Here is a 23,822-nt window from a genome sequence, read left to right on the forward strand (position 1 = left end):
TTACGTCACTAATCACTAGTGCAGTCGCATTTGTGTGATAGAATACTTCCGGTGTGGTGCATTGTGGGAAGATGGCGGCCCACAGTGTACCAGCCTTATAAGTGTGACAGAAAGTAAGTGTCAGTGAGTAACGGGTTTTTTTTTGTGTAGCAGTTCTTACAGCGTTGTAGCTATAGCGGGTGCAGAGGCAGCTGTCACTACCGGGCCCTACACTTCCCTCACCCCCTATAATATGCCAATATTCTGAATGGCACAAGGTAGATCCAATGTATTGTAATGTAGTGCCAGCCATCCTGGGCTTGTGCCCCATTAATATCGTGGTCTCTGCTACAATGAATCTTAGCTTAAACAACGTCTGACCCACAATGGCCGACTAATATGTTAAAACTTGTAGATTCAGAAAAACTAAAGCAAAGAGTTGAGCTTCTCATAGAAACCGATTTCCAGAGGGCTTTAGAAACGTGAATGCTGGAATGTGGTTGTCAGAGAGCTGTCACTGCACACAGTTGTAGGGATCTCTGGGCTCTATATCAGTGATGGCGAACCTTTTAGAGACCGAGTGCCCAAACTGCAACCCAAAACCCACAAAATTTTCGCGGAGTGCCAACACGACAATATAGACTTAATACTATGCGGATCCACAATTGCGGACAGTTACTGACCAAAAATTACAGTCATGTGGGGCTTTACAGAGCTTTCAATAATACAAACAACGTTGTACTGAAATGTAAAGGTCTCGGCATTTGGTACTTTGAACAATTAATTTTCACTATTTACATCGCACAGGATCTGTTTTATAGTTACCGTGTAATATTCTTACATCCTGTACTAATATCACGTCTGCTATAAAACAGATACTGTGTGATATAAATAGTGAGGGGACCCCAGACAGTATTATATGCTCTGCAGTGGGCCCACCACACAATCTTATATTCTCCACAGTACCACAGTAGCCCCCCAGTGTTATATGCTCCGCAGTAGGTGTCCCCCCCCCCACAGGATTATATGCTCCACAGTGGCATCCACACACAGTATTGTGTGCTTATAAATAGGCCCCCCCCCAGTATTATATGCTCTTTAGTACACCCCCCAGTATTATAAACCACCCCGGTATTATAAGCCCCCCCAGTATTATACACTCCCCCCAGTATATAAGCCCCCTCAGTATTATACACTCCCCCCAGTATTATACACCCCACCCAGTATTATACACTCCCCCCAGTATTATAAGCCCCCTCAGTATTATAAGCCCCCCCAGTATTATACACTCCCCCCAGTATTATAAGCCACCCCAGTATTATACACTCCCCCCAGTATTATAAGCCACCCCAGTATTATAAGCCCCCCCAGTATTATACACTCCCCCCAGTATTATAAGCCCCCTCAGTATTATACACTCCCCCCAGTATTATACACTCCCCTCAGTATTATACACTCCCCCCAGTATTATACACCCCACCCAGTATTATAAGCCCCCCCAGTATTATACACTCCCCCCCAGTATCATACACCCCACCAAGTATTATAAGCGCTCCCCCCAACATCATATACACAGTGAGCCACTCTCATACTCACCCCTGAAGAGCCGCCGGCATCCACCTTCTTGTCACTGGCGGCGCTGATGACGTCATCGCGCCCGCGTCGGGGCAGAGGTCAAACTCTGCAGCCAGTGTAGGCTGCGGTCGCGCGATCCGCGGCCTACCCTGACAGCTTTCAGCTGTATGTGCATTTGCACATACAACTGAAGGCAGTGATCGCTCATCAACGGGGAATCCTGTACCGGATTCCCTGTTGGTGAGCGATCCGGGCGACCGCACGCGTGCCAGCATGGAGGGCTCTGCGTGCCCTCTCTGGCACGCGTGCCATAGGTTCGCCATCACTGCTCTATATGATCCATGTACTGTGGGCTCCCTCTAGTGGTAGAGTTGCATGTATTGTAGTGCTCTATATGATCCATGTGCAGTAGGTTCCCTCTAGTGGTAGAGTTGCGTGTATTGTAGTGCTCTATATGATCCATGTGCAGTGGGCTTCCTCTAGTGGTAGAGTTGCGTGTATTGTAGTGCTCTATATGATTCATGTGCAATGGGCTCCCTCTAGTGGTAGAGTTGCGTGTATTGTAGTGCTCTATATGATCCATGTGCAGTGGGCTCCCTCTAGTGGTAGAGTTGCGTGTATTGTAGTGCTCTATATGATCCATGTGCAATGTGCTCCCTCTAGTGGTAGAGTTGCGTGTATTGTAGTGCTCTATATGATCCATGTGCAGTAGGTTCCCTCTAGTGGTAGAGTTGCGTGTATTGTAGTGCTCTATATGATCCATGTGCAGTGGGCTCCCTCTAGTGGTAGAGTTGCGTGTATTGTAGTGCTCTATATGATCCATGTGCAATGTGCTCCCTCTAGTGGTAGAGTTGCATGTATTGTAGTGCTCTATATGATTCATGTGCAGTGGTCTCCCTCTAGTGGTAGAGTTGCGTGTATTGTAGTGCTCTATATGATTCATGTGCAATGGGCTCCCTCTAGTGGTAGAGTTGTGTGTATTGTAGTGCTCTATATGATCCATGTGCAGTAGGTTCCCTCTAGTGGTAGAGTTGCGTGTATTGTAGTGCTCTATATGATCCATGTGCAGTGGGCTCCCTCTAGTGGTAGAGTTGCGTGTATTGTAGTGCTCTATATGATTCATGTGCAGTGGTCTCCCTCTAGTGGTAGAGTTGCGTGTATTGTAGTGCTCTATATGATTCATGTGCAATGGGCTCCCTCTAGTGGTAGAGTTGTGTGTATTGTAGTGCTCTATATGATCCATGTGCAGTGGGCTCCCTCTAGTGGTAGAGTTGCATGTATTAGTGCTCTATATGATCCATGTGCAGTGGTCTCCCTCTAGTGGTAGAGTTGCGTGTATTGTAGTGCTCTATATGATCCATGTGCAGTGGGCTCCCTCTAGTGGTAGAGTTGCGTGTATTGTAGTGCTCTATATGATCCATGTGCAATGTGCTCCCTCTAGTGGTAGAGTTGCGTGTATTGTAGTGCTCTATATGATCCATGTGCAGTAGGTTCCCTCTAGTGGTAGAGTTGCGTGTATTGTAGTGCTCTATATGATCCATGTGCAGTGGGCTCCCTCTAGTGGTAGAGTTGCGTGTATTGTAGTGCTCTATATGATCCATGTGCAGTGGGCTCCCTCTAGTGGTAGAGTTGCGTGTATTGTAGTGCTCCATATGATCCATGTGCAGTGGGCTCCCTCTAGTGGTAGAGTTGCGTGTATTGTAGTGCTCCATATGATCCATGTGCAGTGGGCTCCCTCTAGTGGTAGAGTTGTGTGTATTGTAGTGCTCTATATGATCCATGTGCAGTGGGCTCCCTCTAGTGGTAGAGTTGCGTGTATTGTAGTGCTCTATATGATCCATGTGCAGTGGGCTCCCTCTAGTGGTAGAGTTGCGTGTATTGTAGTGCTCTATATGATCCATGTGCAGTGGGCTCCCTCTAGTGGTAGAGTTGCGTGTATTGTAGTGCTCCATATGATCCATGTGCAGTGGGCTCCCTCTAGTGGTAGAGTTGCGTGTATTGTAGTGCTCCATATGATCCATGTGCAGTGGGCTCCCTCTAGTGGTAGAGTTGTGTGTATTGTAGTGCTCTATATGATCCATGTGCAGTGGGCTCCCTCTAGTGGTAGAGTTGCATGTATTGTAGTGCTCTATATGATCCATGTGCAGTGGGCTCCCTCTAGTGGTAGAGTTGCATGTATTGTAGTGCTCTATATGATCCATGTGCAGTGGGCTCCTTCTAGTGGTAGAGTTGCGTGTATTGTAGTGCTCTATATGATCCATGTGCAGTGGGCTCCCTCTAGTGGTAGAGTTGCGTGTATTGTAGTGCTCTATATGATCCATGTGCAGTAGGTTCCCTCTAGTGGTAGAGTTGCGTGTATTGTAGCGCTCTATATGATCCATGTGCAGTGGTCTCCCTCTAGTGGTAGAGTTGCGTGTATTGTAGTGCTCTATATGATCCATGTGCAATGGGCTCCCTCTAGTGGTAGAGTTGCGTGTATTGTAGCGCTCTATATGATCCATGTGCAGTGGTCTCCCTCTAGTGGTAGAGTTGCGTGTATTGTAGTGCTCTATATGATTCATGTGCAGTGGGCTCCCTCTAGTGGTAGAGTTGCGTGTATTGTAGTGCTCTATATGATTCATGTGCAGTGGGCTCCCTCTAGTGGTAGAGTTGCGTGTATTGTAGTGCTCTATATGATCCATGTGCAGTGGGCTCCCTCTAGTGGTAGAGTTGCATGTATTGTAGTGCTCTATATGATCCATGTGCAGTAGGTTCCCTCTAGTGGTAGAGTTGCATGCTGCAAGCATTTTATCATTTTTGGCTTTATGACTGTGTGATGTTAGAATGGTCCGAAATGCACCAAATTTAATAAGAGGAATTTACTTAATAAAGTTTGAAATTTACTTCCATTTTCTTTTAATCAAATTAAATGGTTATTCCCATCTCAACAAGTAGCTGCTGAGATGGGAATAACTGCTCCCAATTCCAACCGCTACGGTACTGCTCTATAATATTACTGTAACTGCCATAGAGAATGGGATCTACTGAACCAGGGGTCTCAAACTCAATTTACGCGGGGGCCACTGGAGGTGGAGTCTGGGTGAGGCTGGGCCGCATCAGGTTTTCCACAAGCTATGCTCGCCACAGCAAATTTAGCTCCGCCCAATTTTATGATGTCTCTGCCCATTCTTATTAATTTTCCATGTGCCCCCACACAGTATAATCCTCCTACAGTCACCCGTACACTATATGTCCCCACATTATAATGTTCCCTTCCAACTGCCCCACAGTATTAAGTCCCTCTCCTGGTGCCGCAGTTTAAACTGGGGGAAACTAGAGGGGACATGAAACTGGGGCAACTGGAGGGGGATATAAAACAGTGGGGGTAGTTGGAGGGGGGGCAGTAAATTAATGGCAGCTGAAGTGAGACATTAAACTGGGGGCAACTAGAGGGGGACATTAAACTCAGGAGGCTAGAAGCAGACCTTAAACCTTAGGGGGAGCTGGACGGTGACAATAAACTGGGGACAACTAGAGGCAGACAGGTCCCCCTCCAGCTACCTCCATGGTTTACTGCCCCCTCCAGTTGTCCTCAGTTTAAGTGCCCCTTTCATCTCCCCCAGTTTCATCTCCCCCACCATTTTTCCCCCAGTTTGATATCCCAATTCATTTGCCCCATTTTATATCCCCCCTCCATCTGTCCCCAGTTTCATGTTGTCCCTCCATCTGCCCCAATTTCATATCCCCCTTCATCTGCCCCCATTTTCATGTCCCCCCTCCATCTGCCCCCATTTTCATGCTCCCTCTCATGTCTGCCCCCAGTTTCATGTTCCCCTTCCATCTGTGGCCCCAGTTTCATGTCCCCCCCTCCATCTCTGCCCCTAGGTTACTGACACACACACACTCCACTCTGCATCTCACATTCCTCTCAGTACTACATCTTTTCATCTTCCGGCTGGCACACTAAGACCCGCCTCCCTAGTCACGTGACGTCACACACAGGTCCTTGAGTTTTAAACTTCAGTAGTACTAGCTTTCCACCGATCACCCATCACTTTCTATTGCTGTTATAACAGCGGGGGAGTTATCGGAGGAAAGTTTAAGTAAAACACTGACTAAAGGGACATAGGGGGACATGCAGGGAGCTGCGTGGGGGCCGCAAACTATCGTCCCAAGTTTGAGACCCCGGGTGTAGAATATATAGCTACACTGTTTCTGTTAGGCGATGTTGTCAGTGCCATTGTGAATGCCTGTTGTTGTTATCTGTGACCTGCGGATAGGTCATCATTTGTGATTTTTTTATTTGGGTTATGATCTCCCAGCCCTGATATAATACTCTGAAATCTCTTTGATGTGGGCTTCTCTAAGAGGTAGTGTTTTGAAGATGTTTCACTGTGTTATGAATGGTAATGGTGAGTTGTTGATCAAGCAGCACTCTACAGATGTAAAACATAGAATGCTATATATGATGCTAAAACTTTTATTTCCTCGTAGCTTTTGTCTCTTAGTCACGTCAAGCATTTCCAAGGAGCATAAGGATGGTGTTCTGTGGACGGGTGAACCCCATTACAGGGTCGTTGGATTGGATAGAAGAGGATGAGGATTATGATTATCACCAAGAGATTGCCCGGTTAGTGTTATTAGATGATGTACAATATAGCTGCACATGCTGAGTATATTTATCCCAGGTACAGTACTGTATACATTGGGTAGAATGGGTAATATAACAACATGAGCTTTCTGCCCATTCTAACGGTCAAACACCAGGGTGAGGCAACACATTGCTGCTGTCCAGTATTTTTAATTTTACCATGTGGATTTCTTTGCAGGTTTTGTCTGGTTGATCAAAGCAAAAAGCAGGGTTTTCACAGAGTGTTTTATTTGTATGTTTCTGGTTTGTTCTGGCTCTTGGAAAAGAAGCGAGATTCTCATTGTTCAGGCAGAGTCGCCTCGTGAATCCGTCTGAAGATATCCCTCCTCCCGACTAGGCCCATTCATTGAGTGAGCGACTGCATGCCGGTGCAGTGCATCGGCTTTCAGATGTGGCTACCCGGTTTTTGGTACGGAACCTGAGGCAGCTTCCACCTCAGGTTCTGGACCAAAAAACCCTGTATGAACTTATCCTAACTGCAATTTTTTTTAATGAAAAAAAAAAACCTTAGAAATAAACAAAGCAGCAGCTGCGCACAATGGAAAATACTGAATGCTAATTTTATCATTGTGTGCAGCTGCTGCTTTTATTTTTATTTTTTTTATAGTATTTCCTAAATAAAATTGCTTTCGTTGTTTCAAATGTGTTTTTCAATTGTGTTTATGAATCCAGACAAACATAAACAAAAATCCAGCAGCCAAAAGGTTTGTTCACACTGGGGAAATAGAAGGCGGCTTTTAGGGCTAGTTCACACGTGAGTATAAGGGGAGGTTTTTGACAGCGGATTTCGCGTCCAAAACCTCCCCTTATAATGGTGGTCTATGGAGACCGCCGGGTTTCTTTTCTCCGCTAGCGGCGGGCTGCTGCTAGCGGAGAAAAGAAGCGACATGCTCTTTCTTCAGGTGGAAGCCGCGCGGGCTGCGCCGCACGGCTTTCGCCCGGCTGCAGCACCCTCCATGTTGGCTCATTCATTTGAGCCGACAGCGGAGGTGAAAGCCGCGACCGCGATGGTCGCGGCGGGCGGGTTTTGACAAGAGAGAGACGCGGCTCGCCGCGGCTCTCTCTGTGTCAAAACCCGCACGGGCAGTTCATGTGTGAACTAGCCCTTAAGGTGAATTTCTGCCTCAGATTCCACTTCCATTTTCACCCCTCTGCCACAGACAGCCAAATGAACCTAATTACAAGAGTGGTTCACACTGCAGACTATGCGGCCGATGCAGGATGCTTATTGTTTTTCTGCATCTTCCTTTGAGTCAAAACAGGTGTGAATGGGGCCTAATAATGCCAAATCTGGCCTCATCCAAAATATTACAATTGATATTTCTTTACTGCCATGTTCACAATATGGACAGAAGTATTAATAATAATTACTTTATTTATATAACGCCAAAATATAATATGCAAATATTAGGATAATGTATAGCACACTAAGGCTACAAACACTGAAAATAATGGCCATTGGGCATTTTGTATTTGTTATTTTGGATCCCTCCTAGTCTTGAGTCTGTTGCGGAATTTGTGACAGACTGGATGTCCGGATGCCTTTTCATGTGAACATGGCCTTAGGGTAGTGGCACACAGCGTACCGTCTACCCTAACTGCAGGTGTTTCTCTGATTCATTTCATCTGCACATCATCACAGGTTGTGAGGTTTTGCTGTTACCACTCAGCTTGTAATGATATCTAGCTGAAAATCGTATTTTATTTATATAGAAGTGAAACACTATCAGCCAGGGACAGAATGCAGCTATGTTCTGTGTGCACAAGGAGATAACTCTGAAAAGGATTTTCCCATCTCAGGATTTCAGCTGCCCTCCTGTCTTCTCTCCTCTGCACTTCTGGGATTCTGGCTGAGGACAGCTACATGCTTGTTTTTGTTGTAATCTCTGTTATCTCTGATTATAATCGAGTCTGTAGGGTATTTGCTTTTTTTTTTCTTCTTGCTATCCTGTGGCAGAAAAGTTGTGCTTGCAATACTTTTTCATCTGTGATTTTGGATAGACTCTGCATCAGAAGTACTCTGACGCGGATGTGAACATGGTCTTAGACTAGAAGTGGTTGTCCGGGGCTCACTGAATACACATTCTGGTTGCCCAGACTCATTGTTTATTCAGTATTGTCAAGGGCATATTCTGGCCTCTTTTACTGAGTTCTGGTCTATCCGATGACTTGCATTTGGAACAGATAAAAAAAAAACCAAAAAACTGTATACCTGTTAGGGCCCCATCAATATATTTGGCATATGTCCTGGTGGCATACAGTATTTTTCCATATGAAGACAGGAAATAGAATGAAAATTTATTAGAATGCTGGTCCATATGACCAAAAAGCGTGCAGTCATGTCAGAAATGTGTGTATATATTTGTATGTGTTTAGCCTTTCACAGTATTCTAACTGTATTTTTCGTTATTTCCTGCAGATCTTCGTACGCTGATATGTTGCATGACAAGGACCGTGTAAGTGTGAACACTGCATTTTCTTTGCTAGAATCTAACAATGAAAATGGATTGAAGTAGCTTGTTAATAATTAGAGATGAGCGAGTAGTATTCGATCGAATACCTCACTGCCATAGGAATGCGTGTAAGCGGCCGAACACCAAGGGGTTAAGCGCAGTGAATATTTGATGCGCTTAAGGGAGCGTTCACACTACCGTCAGTGTCCGACAGGTAGTGTCCGTTCAAAATCTGGCACAGACATTAGGAGCGGACACTAGCTGTGTCCGTGACACTTGTCATTCATTTAAATGTCGAACGGGTGAGTTCTTTTGCACTCCGTGCCTGTCCTTCACTGTCTGCTTGTAAAGATGTCCGACTTTTCAAGCGGACAGAAAAAACCTACATGTCGGGTTTTTCTGTCCGCTTGAAAAGTCGGACATCTTTACAAGCGGACAGTGAAGGACAGGCACGGAGTGCAAAAGAACGCACCCGATCGCCATTTAAATGAATGACAAGTGTCACGGACACAGCTAGTGTCCGCTCCTAATGTCCGTGACAGATTTTGAACGGACAGTAGGGGCGGACACTACCTGTCGGGCACTGACGGTAGTGTGAACGCCCACTTACCCGTTGGTGTTCTGCCACTTACACGCATTCATATGGGAGCGAGATATTCAATCGAATACTACTTGCTCATACCTAGTCTTTTCATAAATATCTATTAACCCCTTAACGCTAAATCACGTACCTGTACGTCAGTGAATGTGGTTAGTTCCCGCATTCCCACGTGCATGTACGTGATTGAGATCGCACGGGCTCAGAAGCAGAGCCCGTGCGATCTCCACGGGAGGCCGGCTGTGTCTGACAGCCAGGCTTCCCCTGTAGCAGCAGGGACGGTGATTGCACCGACCCCCACTGTTTAACCCTTAAGGTGCCATGATCCATAGTGATCATGGCACCCTAGGGGTTTGGCCGGCTATAAAGCATGCTGCCGGCTGCATAAGGAGTCTGTGTGAGCTGTAATTTACAGCTACACGCTGCTCCTTAATCCCTCCCCCCTTGGATGCCAGGACGAGGGGAAGCTAGTCTATGCATCTGCATAGCTAGCTTCCTCTATAGACTGCAATACACGTGTATTGCAAGTCTATAGTTAGTATAGAACCAGTGATTCTCTCTGATCGCTGGTTCTAGTGTGCTTGCAGCACAAATAAAAAAATGTAAAAAAGTTTTTTTTAAAAAAAATAAATAAAGTGTGTAAAACAAACAAAAAAAACAAACATAGTTACATTTCTTGTAAATCTGGAAAATCGCTGTTACACTTGTAAGCCTTATAACGTCCAAAATAAATTAAAATACAATCAAAAGATGATGCCGATATAAAGCAGAGATATGGGAGATAATATTTATTCCTGTATTTGGGTGGTATGACTATCTGCCTGAAAAGCAGAGAATTTCACATTTTGAAAATTGCAATTTTTTCCAAATTTCCATCAAATTTCCTATTTTTTTAATAAGTAAATACAAAAATATTGATCAGTGTTTACCACTAATATGAAGTATAATGTGTTACGAGAAAATAATCCCAAAATCACTTGTGTAAATTAAAGCGTCTCAAAATTATTGCCATTTAAAGTGACACATGTCAATTTTGAAAAAATAGACCTGGTCCTTTACATACATTTGGGCTGTGTCCTTAAGGGGTTAAATATATTAAGTTGATAGGATTGCTGACACTTTGCTTATTTTCTACAGAATGAAAAGTATTACCAGGGAATTCTTGCAGCAGTGAAGAGAGTGAAGGGAAGAGGAGAAGAAGCCATTGTTTTAGACATTGGGACTGGGACCGGGCTTTTATCCATGATGGCTATCACGGCTGGGGCAGACTACTGTTATGCCATTGAGGTGAAATGTCCTGTTAAAATATCACTTCCCTCTTTAGTTAATTTCACAAAACATTATAGAATTGTATATACTGCAGTTTTGTAACATCTTTAATAGGGAGTTTCTCTTTTTAACCCCTTCCTGCTGCAGTTATGCTGTATGTATTTTTGCTTTTCCATATGTAGAGCCATATGAAGGCTTTTTCTTTGGGGGTCAAATTGTACTTCGTGATTGTACCATTTAATAGACTAATAAGTGGGGAAGGAAACTTCTTTAAAAAAGTTGTATTACAAAGTTTATTTTAGGTGTCTGTACTAAGACAAACATGTTTTATAATTTAACTTATGCTAGTGTCAAGTAGAGATGAGCGAACGGCGTTCTATCGAATTGATATTCGATCAAATATCAGACAGCTCTGCTGCATCTTAGATGGAGCAGGGTTCAGCGCACAGTCAGCACTGCTACATCTGAGATACAAAAGGGTTCAGCACACAATCAGCTCTGGTCTTGTTAAATTTTCCCTCACTGTAAGGCCTCATTCACACAACCACAAGCATTGTCATTGTTGTAGTCATGTTTTTTTTATGGCTAGCACACTGACTCATTCATTTCCATGACTCCATACACACAGCCGTATATTTTCACGGTCCCATGTATGGTGCTGTAAGTCGGGGGACAAAACTCAGGATAGGTCTTTTTCAGGTCCTCAGTGAATCAGATTGTGGAGGCTTGGGCAGCACATGGATTATATCATCCACCTGTGCCATTTATTCATGTCAACTAAAATCTTTAATTAACAATATTCCCCTCACTGGGTCCAGTTCTGGCTACCCCACCTAATAAAAAGAACTTAATCTGTGTAACCTTCAGGAAAGAAGGGAATGGGAGACATGATTGAAACCTTTGAAGGGGGTTTCCAAGCTAAAAATATTGATCATATTAATAGTTTATTACTATCAGTTTGATGGGGTCTGACAGCTGGTACCTCATTGATCATCTTCAGCAGCTGATACACAGAGAATGAAATTAGATAGTGCTGTTCTCTCTGTGTAATGTCTGAAGTGAGTCACTATTGTTTAGCTCTCATTCTAGTGTATGGGAGCTGAACCGCAGTAACCTGGTTTGGCCACTACACAAAGAACAGCACTGTCTGCTTCTTACTCCATTTTCTGTTTATCAGCTGAACAAACAGCTCTCAAATCTGGTTAAGAAATCATTCCTGTAATAATCAATTCTATCTGAGCTAAAAATGTAATAAGATTAAATTAGATGTACTATGTGGTCTTCTGCTAACACCACTCTTCATTGTTTTTATGGTTGAAGTAGATTGGCTAGTTTGAAAGCTTCTGAGACTTGTTATCTTGAGAGACTGTGCCTATCAATTATGGAGAGATACTTTGCCTAGTTAATATGAAGAGGACTTGGCTGGCTATTATCAGGAGGGCAGGGCACTCCTTTCTGTACCTAATCAACAAATTCTTGTCCTTGAAAATAAATTAAAGGTGTTGTCCAGGATAACCATTTAAAAAAAACAAAAACAAAACTCAACTGTCTCCAATGCTCCAGTGTGTCTCGGCACAGTCCTGTCCTGCAGCTCTAGTGTTTCCTTCTGGATGAAGTCCTCGCCGTACAACGGTACATAATCACGGAGGCCATTCAGTGCTCTCAGCAAAGGACACGGGACGTCACAGTACAGCAGGGACTTCTGCTGGAAGAAAACACTGGAGAAGCAGGCTGTGCTGGGAGTCACCGGAGCATTGAGGACACGTGCACTAATATCTATCTATCTATCTATCTATCTATCTATCTATCTATCTATATATATAGATATATAGTTACTCTGGACAGCCCTTTTAAGGGAGTATTAAAGAGGGCCTTTCATGTCCTCTTTAATACCACATGTGTGCATTCCTGACAGTCTAGCTGGGAACACCCCTCTTGACAGTACTGTCCATAGCGTTATACTGTAAGAGGGGTCGTTCCTTACTGCCCAGCCATGATCAGTATCTATGGACGAGTACTGTCAGGGGGGGAGGGGGGGGGCGTTGCCCAGCATCATGGATGGGCGTTAAGGAATGCCCCCGCTGACAGTATAGCGCTACGGACAGTATTGTCACGAGGGGTGTACCCAGCTACACTGTCAGAAACGCCCTACTGACAGTGAAGAGCTATCAGTAATTGCACCGATATCTCTTCCCCTGGGACATGTTACGGGAAAGCCGTCAATGCGCTGAATTCATCACACTGTCGTCTTTCTAGCATTATATAAAACTGCATGTACCTGAGGAAAGTTACTCTTTAAGATACCAAGTTTAAAGCAAAAATAACTTTTTTTTAATTTTGCACTCTTATTTTTTTTTTTTTTTTTTGGGCCAATTCAGTAGAAGGTTTTTGTGTAGTAGGAACCTCATTTACATCACAGATAACAAAGGATTACAATTGAAAATAACACCTCTATGTATAACTTTAAAAAAAGATATATATGTTTTCTATCTATCTATCTATCTATCTATCTATCTATCTATCTATCTATCTCCTATATCTATCTATCTCATCTATCTATCTATCTATCTATCTATCTATCTATCTATCTATCTATCTATCTATCTCCTATATCTATCTATCTCCTATATCTATCTATCTATCTATCTATCTATCTATCTATCTATCTATCTATCTATCTATCTATCATAATAAAACTCCTTGCGGACTCCAGTGCATAAGTGTACCCAGCTTTAAATAATATTGTTTTTTTTTTAAATAACACATTACTAGTTCTTAGTTGTCCTTAGTAAAATCATTCTGCTCATAGTAAAGCTCTCTGTGATTGTCTGTAAATTTCTGTTAGGCCTTTCAGCTCTCAGTTGGCCTTTACCCGTGCCTTATTTTCTCAGGTTTTCAAGCCTATGGCAGATGCTGCAGTACAAATAGTGAAAGCAAATGGCTTTGGAGACAAAATCAAAGTCATCAACAAACATTCAACAGAGGTGACAGTGGGATCAGGTAAGAATGGCAAATTTTTATAAAACAAATGATTTTTGTGTAAAAGTTTCTGAAGGTTTGCAGTTGACCTCAGTAAAATAAGTAGTTATATATTCCCTAACACTGGGACATTTCCACTTGTTAACTTATTTCTGCTCATCAAATTATTACATTTACAATATTGTTGAAATGAATCATAAGTACAAATACCATTTTTCACGTGTTAAAGGGGTTGTCTCTTTTGTTGTGCCTGTGTAGGACCTATAACTATTACTAGACCCCACCTCTTTGAGCGTGAGCGCAGAGCTTATAACAAGCACAGGTTCTCACTCGCATGGACTTAGTTTGTCCATGTGTTAATTATTTTCAATTTAATCTGGGGGAAGGTGGCTCTTGAGACATCTGATTTAAGGGATGTGTTTCAATTTATTTTAGTGAAGTCGCTGAATGAAATCCTGACCCAGAATTGGTTATGGGTTAATGACCCTAAGTCAGGTTTCCAACAAAAAGGCAATGGGAGAGTCTCAGTGAGGTTCCAACCACACTCTGCCCCCGACACGTCACCACATTCTGTTTCCCAACGGAGGAGTAGCCAAGCGCATATATCAAGTATCCTAACTAGAGATGAGCGAGTAGTATTCGATCGAATACTACTATTTGATCGAATACTCATATTGGTCGAATACCATGCGGGAAAATTCCATTGAATTCAATGCAAAAACTTCCTTGTGCTCCTCATCCTGCTACTTCCGGAACTTAGAGGATCCAAGGTGTCGAACTTTGGTTTCCATGGAAACCGGATCAACATTCCCGTTTTTTCCCATAGACTATAATAGGATTCGATATTTGAACGAATACTACTCGCTCATCTCTAATCCTAACCTTCTGTTCTGATACTGAGAAGAATTTTTATTACAACAACACATTATTAGCAGGATAATACTATGTTACAACCCTTTTACATGTTTAGAGTCTGGGAATACGAATACTGATAACTTGACTATATGCCTTTAATTTTAAACTATAAGGCCTTATTCACACGACCAAAAGTGTACAGGCTGAAGCTCTCCTGAGTGGGAGATGATTTATAGAACAGAATGGATTCGGAAGCCCCCATAGAAGTGAGTGCATCATAAGTGTCACCCAAGTGCATTCAATCCCAAAATTGTTATCCCCGGGGGCAGAATTTAGAAATTTGGAAACATTTAGAATTTGGGTATTGCTTGGGCTTGTATTATCCATTTCTTATTACTTTCTCTTGTGTTTTGTTTTTTTTTTTTAAATCTTTTTTTCTTTTCATGTAGCCATTTGGACTTTAGCCCAGATCTATTCTTTACGGACCAGTTGACAGCAGTCTCTCCTGGTGTCTGGCCTTTGTATCTGTTTCTAATCTGTGCTGTATTGGGCAAACCTCGTCTATTTGGGGCCCTGCAAGGCCTCCTATTTTTGATGTCTTGATAAAGTTTTGTTGATTCAAAAAAATTAAAGGCAGTCCACAACCTCCAAAGTTGCTTTTTATCCCCTCTATGGTGTTGTAGTGTCATAGTGAACATACCTTGTTTTGCAGTTGCTAAGAAAATTATCTTCTATTCTATTTGTAAATGATATTCATTGCCACTACACATTGGGAACTATCATTCTGTTAGGGAGTGGCAACCACAGCTGAAAATATGTGCTCTGGCAGGCCCAACCATTCCCTAGTTGACTGAATAGCTCATTTGCATACAAATTAAAAGTTTATTTTTCTTGTCAGCAAAAAGTTTTGTTCACTAGGCCAGTAATGGCTCCTACAACAGCATAAGTGACTTTGATGGCAGCAGACTCTCTTTAGGTAGTCCTGGACTGCACTGTTAGTTAACTACTATTTGACAAGGAACTATTTTTAGATTGGAAGACAATGTAAAATGTATTTTCTTTTACAGATGGAGACATGGTGCAGAGAGCCAACATATTAATCACAGAATTGTTTGATACTGAGCTTATTGGAGAGGGGGCTCTGCCGAGTTATGAACATGCACAACATAATCTTATGCAGGTAAGTGGAAACTAATATACAACTTTCACACATATTAGATCCAAACTTTTGTGCTGGCTATGTTTATTATATCTTTATAGCTACCAAAACATTTTTTCCCCTCTGATAGACCCCTGCATTTCCTCTGCATAAACATTAACTCTTTCTTGCACCATGACATAATAGTACGTCATGAATATATGTGCCTTAATGCACCATGATGTATTATTGTACTATGTCTGTGTCTTAATGCCCTATGACGTAATGGTAATGTCGTCCGCTCAGCTGAAGAATAGATGACACCTCCATGTAACACCTGTGTCCGCATCAATCATGACTGCAGCGTGTAAGGAGTTACCCTAGCAATCCTGTACCTGATTGTAAGGTGCTGTGGGTCATATTTGGCAGCCTCTTCCATGACCCCACGTGCTGTCTTCGTTTCAGGTCTTAATCTTGCCTCTGACAGCCATTATACACTCCAATACTTCTGTTGTGTATAATACTGGTCCAGCAGAGGAATTTTGTTTTCAAAAAAGCAAAAAAAAATTAAAATGGGGTGTTTGCGGATTTCACTTTACTCGCAATTCAGGGGCTCTACAAAAGTGTCACAACATTCAATTATAAAACTGCTCCAAAAGAAAACTAGCACTCCCTACTTTCTCTGCCTGACTGTGTGCCCAAACAGCAGTTTATACCCACATATGACATTAAGGGTCCATTCACACGGAGTAATGTGCCGCGTGCTGTGGCACGTATACAGCGTGTGAGACTTTGCGCGCCGTAAAAGCTCCCATTGATTTCAAAGGGAGCCTAGATCGTATACGCCGCGTTATTTTGCGGCCATGATTTTGCGGCCACAAAATCACGGCCGCAAAATAACGCGGCGTATACGATGCTACCTCCCATTGAAATCAATGGGAGCTTTTACGGCGCGCAAAGTCTCACACGCTGTATACGTGCCACATCACGCGGCACGTTACATCGTGTGAACTCCTCCTTAGTATGATATCCTAGGTACACCAGTGTTATACAAGTGGGCAGAGCTTTTTGGGAACACAGCAGGGTGCAGATGTGAAGGAGTGCTATTTGTCTTTTGGAGAGCAGATTAAGATTGTTTGGTTTTTGGAGATCATGTTATGTTTGCAGAGACCCTAGTATGGCCCCTTCAAAACGAGGTCACTTCTTAGGAAATTTCAATTTACTAGCATAGACACTATAGCGTCCAAAAACCAGTCCTTCTAAATCTTCTAAATCCTTGTCCACGTATACAACTTTTTTGTACAGGGGATAAATCACTGAAGGCTGAGGCTCCACGTTGTGGAAGCGCAGCTTTTTTTTATTGCAGATTTTGTCGTGTTTTTTTTTTTTGAGCCAAAGTCAAGAATGACTACAAAAAGAATGGGGAATATATAGACAGCTCTTACACTTCTACCTTTTGCTCAATCTATTCTTTGCTTTGGCTAAAAAAAAACGGAACAAAATCTGCAACAAAAAAAACCTGTTTCTGCAACATGGGGCCTCAGCCTTAAACTTTTAGGAGTACATGTCTCTGTTGAAACAAAGTGAGCAAAACATATTGGGATATTTAAAAAAAAAATAATTTTTACTTTGCACATTGATTTTTGGGAATCATTCTTGGGGTCCAAATGATGATAACACCTCTTGAGAAATTCCTTGAGGAGTGTAGTTTCTAAAGTGGGGTCATATTTTGGGGGTGAATTATTTATTTTGTGTTCAAAGAAAGGATTAGGGCTGCATGTTGGGTGTTTGAAAAAACATGTATCCATACAGAAGTTTGCTACCACATACAATATATTGGTGTGTTATGAACTGTGAGTGCCTTATCTCCTTTAACGCCTTGTTTCTGCTCTGGCAACGTTTTTCTTCAGGAATTTGAAGCAGATTTTTTTCTGTTTGACAATAACCAACCAGGTTGACGCTGAATTTGTAGAAGTATTTTTCTATTGTTGTTATTATTATTGTTGTATTTTGCCTTTATTGGGCAGGGCCAATTTCTGTGAGCGCATTTTGACAAATTCTGCGGAAATAGAAAAAGTTGTATTTTCCACTTCCCATTCATTTCATTGGGTCACAGGCGGAAACTGCCTGAAGAATGAGGACACATATTTTTTTGCTGCAAGCTAGCAATCTCCTAGCAGAACAGTTACTGCTTCTCATTGAAATGAATGGTAGGCAGATTTTGAGACGGATTCCACTTCAAATTCCTATGACTGAACGTCTCTTAAGGGTTGAGAAACACCAGTCTGTTCTAACAGTTTATATATCAGTCTTCACAATGTGCTTGCTCTCTTTGTCTACCTGTCTGTGAAAGATGTCTTCCATTGCCACTGTATTTTGTTTGTATTGGGCTACTGCTACTGCTTCCCATATGTCTCAACAGGTCCTTATGATTCAGATTCCTAAACAGACATCTTATTCTGTATGTCCTAAGCTGCAATTACATTCCTTCTAATTGATTTAATTGAATCCTTGTTGGTACTGCTGTACAGTTATCAAATCTATCTTTCTTATACCAGGAACGGTGGGAGGCAGTCCCTCACAGAGCCACTATTTATGCTCAAGTGGTAGAATCACAAAAGCTGAGGAGTTGGAACCATCTCTTACCTATGCAATTGGAATGTGGTACCATACAGCCACCACCTGAAATGCAAAACTGCCCAGGAGCCCCCTCAGTGTGTGATGTGCAACTGAGCCAGCTAGATCCAGGTGACTTCAGACCACTCAGTGACATCCTTGTTGTCTTCAGGTAAGGAGACTGATGGCTACTATGTTAGGCTACTTTCACGTCTGTGCTGTCTGTCCGACATAGAGTCTTCCAAAACCACAAAGAAGTTGTTCTGCATATAATGCAGCAATTATTTCTTGTATTATAATTTCTCTTACTTCTTTAGTGCCAGCATATTCTACAGGACTTTACGAACATTGTCCATCACTGTGATGTAAAAAGACAGGCCAGAAAGAAATTATTTAAACACACTCATGATAAAAAAAATAATCACATTTTTATTAGAAAGTAAATATAAAATCAATATAAATATAACTACAGCAGGGCTGACGATGGAATATAGCCAAAGATTAGACAAGACACCAAAGATACAGAAAGAAAATAGGCTCACGGGTCAGATGTAATAATACTATGTAATGGTGAGAGAGCAGCAGGTAAATCATGTGAATTAGCGCTGCTAGGAGAATCCAAAATATACAAGCAGTCTCACACAAATCTTAATTACCCCTCAATACAATGAGTGCAGCAATGTGGAGTCCGAGTAAACAGCGTGAGAGCTGACAATAATGTTACAATCTCACAGCCAGTATAAGCAGTATTCACATCAATAATAATTACCTGCAGCCATGCTAGAAATGGTTAACAGACCCGGAGAGATGACAGGGACAAAAGAGCGAGACCACCCCTGGGTGTCCTTGTTTGGCTTGGGCCAGGTGTGATTTATAGAGCCATTTTTCCATTTAGATAGTCCATCACTGTCCCATATAGGGCTCACAATCCAAAGTCACTATGTCTTTTGGAGTGTAGGAGGAAACCGAAGCATGGGGAGATCATATAAACTCCTTGCAAATGCTATCCTTGTTTAGTTTCCATCTTGGTGTTTTTTTGTTTTGTTTTAAAAATAATTTATTTATTTCTCTTAAGAGTGGACTTCAGCAAGCAAGTCAGCAGTTCTTCAGTCTCTCACATTGTACACTTCAAATCTTTGGCCAGTGGAGAAGCCCAGGTGGTACTGTCATGGTGGGACATTGACATGGACCCTGAAGCTACAATCAGCTGCAGCATGAAACCAGGCTGGTTATATCCTCCACTACATCCTGTACCGGTAAGGAGCAAAATTGGAGTTGGGTTTTCAGGCGTGATCAGCAGCTGAATCAAAAACCAAAACCTGTCTTCATTAGAGATGAGCGAGTACTGTTCGGATCAGCCGATCCGAACAGCACGCTCCATAGAAATGAATGGATGCACCTGGTACTTCTGCTTTGACGCCGGCCGGCCGCTTAACCCCCCGCGTGCCGGCTACGTCCATTCATTTCTATGCGAGCGTGCTGTTCGGATTGGCTGATCCCAACAGTACTCGCTCATCTCTAGTCTTCATCAAAATGCAGTATATCACTTATAATCCAAGTGACAGCAGATACCTATGCAAACTAAATATTATCAATAGGATAACAGCTCAGGATCAGTCTTAGCTAAGATCACACATCTTCCAAGTATCATGTGTGATATTCGAAGCTCAGCAGATTTTTAATCACCCTGAGGTTTTTTGGGTAGATGAAATAGCGGCTGTCATCCATGAGCATTTTTAAGACTTATGTCGGGCGATCCCAGTGATCACGACAGAATAGAGATTTTCTTTTCTTTTTTCCCCCTATCAGTATGTCTTTTTGGAATATGGTATGGAAATCCAGACAAAGAACATACAAACTCCTTGCAGATGTTTTTTTTTGCCCTTGGCGGGATTTGAACAGGACACAGTGCTGCAAGGCTGCAGTGCTAACCACTGAGCCACCGTGTGGCCCCAGAATAGAGCTTTTTTTAACCTCATAATAAACTCCCTGCATTGGTGAAAATCACTGCACCCTGCTTGATGTGGAGATAACATGAAGCCATTTCCCACTCTTCCAATAACAAGAAACTAAACATTATTGTTTAATGTTAATGCAAGAACTTCTTCCTCATCTTAATAGACTTATAATAAGTATATTGTAATGGTACCCCACCAGAACATTTGAACTATTCTTATACCTAAAGTACAGAAAGATCCCACACATCCTTATTCCTACAGGCCAGTAGCGCTTACAAACCAGGATTATAATCTTTTTGCCAGAATAGCTTTTTGCCTATAGCTGAAAAAAGGGGTTAAAATGTAAATAAAACCATAAAAATTTGGTATCCTTGGAATTGCACAGATACATAGAATACAGGTGACATGTCATTTTGGCTGCACAGTGAACGCTGTAAAAACGAGGCCCGTAAGAAAGTCACACAAATGCACTTTTTCTTCAAATCCACCCCATTCTGAATTTTTTCCCAGTACATTGTACAGAATAAATAATGGTAGCATCAAGAAGAAAAATTTGTTCCGCAAACATTAAGACCTCATATGGCTCTGAGGGCGTAAAAATTAAGAAGGTATGGGATTTGGGGGGGGGGGGGGGGGAGTCAAAGACAAAAATTGAAAAATGCCTGTGGCGGGAAGGGGCTAAGAAAAGTTTTTGTTGCTTCTTATAGGGGTATTCCCACGTCGCATACTCACCAGTCTTCGTTGCTGTAAAATCTTCTGTCTTCCTGCTTTGTTGCGTCATTTGTGCGCGGGGTTATATATACAAAGCCAGCGGCGAGATGCCGCTGGCCCTGCGTGCACGCTCATAGACCAGTCTAGCCTTCACAATGCGAATACAGACCCGGCATCCGACTCTCTCTATTACAGCGGATGCCGGGTCTGTATTCGCATTGTGAAGGCTAGACTGGTCTCACTATCTATGAGCGTGCACGCAGGGCCAGTGGCATCTCTGGCTTTGCATATGTGAATACAGACCAGGCATCCGCTGTAATAGAGAGGCGGATGCCGGGGAGTGTAGACGTCGGCACAGATGCCTGCAACATCGCTATGCTCCTGCCCTGCATGAAGCCAGCAGCGGCAGCCGGCAGGAGCTCCTGTTATTCCACTACTCCCCCCCGGAATGGCAGCATCGCTCCTGCCGCTGCTGGCTTCATGCAGGGGAGGAGCATAGCGATGTTGCAGGCATCTGAGTCGGCGTCTACAGTCCCCGGCATCCGCTGTAATAGGGAGGCGGATACCGGGGAGTGTAGACGCCGGCACAGTCTGTATTGGCGGTCCCTTCCTCCCAAAGGGGAAACTACTCTCCTCCCCCCCCTCTCCAGGCTCGCTCCCATGCACTTAGCCCCTCCCCCCTGAGAGCAGCAGATACATTACTTGACTTATGACTAGATAAGTCAAGGGATGTGTAAAAAAAAAAAAAAAATGAATAAAGTAATATAGTGGACAAACAAAGCAGTTTTGCTAAAGCAATGTATTTAGGAAAAGTCTTACATTCACATTAACAAGCAGTATAGATAGGATCCTTGTGATGGGACAACCCCTTTAATGTGTGCATTTCATTATTATGTATTATTATTATTTTTCTAAACTTGTTTTAGTGGAGAGACCACTGGATGCAGTGTGTATACTTTCTACCAGAGGCAAGAAAGGTGACACAAGGGGAAGAGACATGTCTCATTGCTAATCAGGATGACTACTGTGTATGGTACAACCTGACAGAGCCAAGGTAACGAGAGTATACACTGCACATTCAATTAGAATCATTCTAAATTTGTATGTAACCTTTCCTTTAATTGTAATACTACTTTACAAAAAGTTAAAACCAGATATTTGGTTGATCTCCTGTACTTTGTATAAGGAAAAATATCTTTGTACCGTGTTAGCCAGTGGATATGAAATAAATTTTTTTTTTTTTTTTTAAAGTCTTCCATAGTTTATACCTTTATTAATAGCTAACTTAAAAAATGATGACATACTGCGAGCTTTCGGGATAACTAAAACAATCCCTTCATCAGGCTGGTATAAAACAATGTCTGAAGGCAAGCATATTTATACAGGAATAGAGTGTTAGATGCAAAATAGATGGAAAACAGAACATACAAATAAACAGTTCAAAAAACCATATATATCAATTCACAGGAGAGTTCTCAGGGTTTATGGTTCCTTTGATCAGTCACGTGGAGTCTAGTTGTTGTAAAACGTCATAGAGGCTGTACATGGTACTGCAACGCCTTCATATTCAAGTCTTTGGGACAATAGAAGTGGTATTGGATCATTGTCTTCTATAAATAAAACCCAAGTCTAACATTTTGGGTTCATTTGTTTGATTTGGTTCTCTTCTTCCACTTTTAGGACCTGTGTGAAATCTGATGTAGTTTTATGTCAAGTTTATGTAGAAATATTTAAAAATACTGACAGGTTAACAAATGTTAAAAAAACTAAAGCAAAAATTACTGCCATGTATCCTTTTGTCTTACCAGTGGGTATTTCATTTTAGTCAGTTACTTCTGGGTTAGGCTTCAATTCTTCTAGCATATTGTGTTGTTTGTTATTTTTATTATATTTATTTTTTTATTATATTGGAAATGAGTGCTGTTTTGGCCTTTTGCGGTTATAGTCTTGTAAGATATTGTGAAGTGATCCTCCTGACATAAAACTATACAAGCTGTTTCTGAGTTGAAATGATACAGAGATGGGGATCACATAGTCATTTGGTTTCTGTCTAATGTTATCATTGTAGCGCCGCTAATACGAGTTCTACAGAGAGTCCTGCCTGTCGCTGTGGGGCTCACATCACTTGGAACCGTGCAAGATTTGGGGAATTAAATGATCAAAGCAGAATGGACAAGTACAAAGAAGCTTTAAAAAAGGTGAGTTCTGTTGTAGGGTTATAGCCAAATTTACCTAATAATAAATACTACGGTCATAATAGTTTTTTTTTTGTAGCTTTGGCATATCCACACAAATGTCAGATAGATGCAGGTGGCAAGTTTACTTGGATATATTGGGATTTCCATAGATGTGAATAGAGAGAACCATGTCGGTGCGCTCACCTCTCTAGTCACTTCAGCTTCAGACCCTAACATGTAAAGCCTTGGCGATTTGACCAAAACTGTAGTCCATTACCTGTGGCGAAGCAAACTGTTTCTGATGACGTCCTACAGAAGAGGTTTAAGGATATTTTAATCCTATAAAGATTTGCAATTGAGTATTATAAGACTCTAAATAAAGTTGTTCTAATATAAGTTAATATTAGAGATGAGCCATTTATCAAATGTTCCAATTTAGTGAACTGTAATAGGTTTTTCTTGGTTTTCATATTTCGTATTCTATAACCCTACAGATTTTGACACCAAGCTCAGTGTGCTTATGTGTGAGCGATGGCAGCTTACTGCCCATACTGGCACATTCTATTGGGGCAGCTCAGGTAATATATTCTTAATTAGTTCATTGTATTTTATTTGGTAATTTTTCATTTTGTGACCAATATTCTATATTTTAGATATATACCCTAATTTTTTTTTATGTGCTCAATCATAAACCTACTGATATATTTGCAATGTACAGCTTTTAACTTAGCTGAGGTCAAATAATAATAATGGTTTTGACAGCAGTTTACTGTCTCCTATATGGTATCCACCTAATGTGTTTCCTTGGCTACCCCCCTGTGTATATGATGCACCTCTTGTAGTATTGATGTGTGGCCTAAAACTCCCTTTTCATCAACAGTCTG

The 23,822-nt window shown here is 42.1% G+C and overlaps 1 protein-coding gene across 1 annotated transcript in view; it reads left to right on the forward strand.

Annotated features, from left to right (window-relative positions):
• Positions 1-65: 65 nt before the first annotated feature.
• PRMT7 (protein arginine methyltransferase 7) overlaps positions 66-23,822 on the forward strand; it is a 47,488-nt gene continuing 23,731 nt past the window's right edge. The window contains exons 1-11 of the mRNA XM_075281791.1: positions 66-113; positions 6,028-6,163; positions 8,604-8,640; positions 10,373-10,522; positions 13,396-13,504; positions 15,406-15,518; positions 18,035-18,264; positions 19,168-19,348; positions 21,688-21,815; positions 22,830-22,959; positions 23,433-23,516. Of these exons, the coding sequence (XP_075137892.1) occupies positions 6,072-6,163; positions 8,604-8,640; positions 10,373-10,522; positions 13,396-13,504; positions 15,406-15,518; positions 18,035-18,264; positions 19,168-19,348; positions 21,688-21,815; positions 22,830-22,959; positions 23,433-23,516 (1,254 nt within the window). The 5' untranslated portion in view covers positions 66-113; positions 6,028-6,071. The remainder of the gene's footprint in view (positions 114-6,027; positions 6,164-8,603; positions 8,641-10,372; positions 10,523-13,395; positions 13,505-15,405; positions 15,519-18,034; positions 18,265-19,167; positions 19,349-21,687; positions 21,816-22,829; positions 22,960-23,432; positions 23,517-23,822) is intronic.

Source organism: Leptodactylus fuscus, chromosome 7 (assembly GCF_031893055.1).
Source record: "Leptodactylus fuscus isolate aLepFus1 chromosome 7, aLepFus1.hap2, whole genome shotgun sequence".
NCBI classification, from domain to species: Eukaryota; Metazoa; Chordata; class Amphibia; order Anura; family Leptodactylidae; genus Leptodactylus; species Leptodactylus fuscus.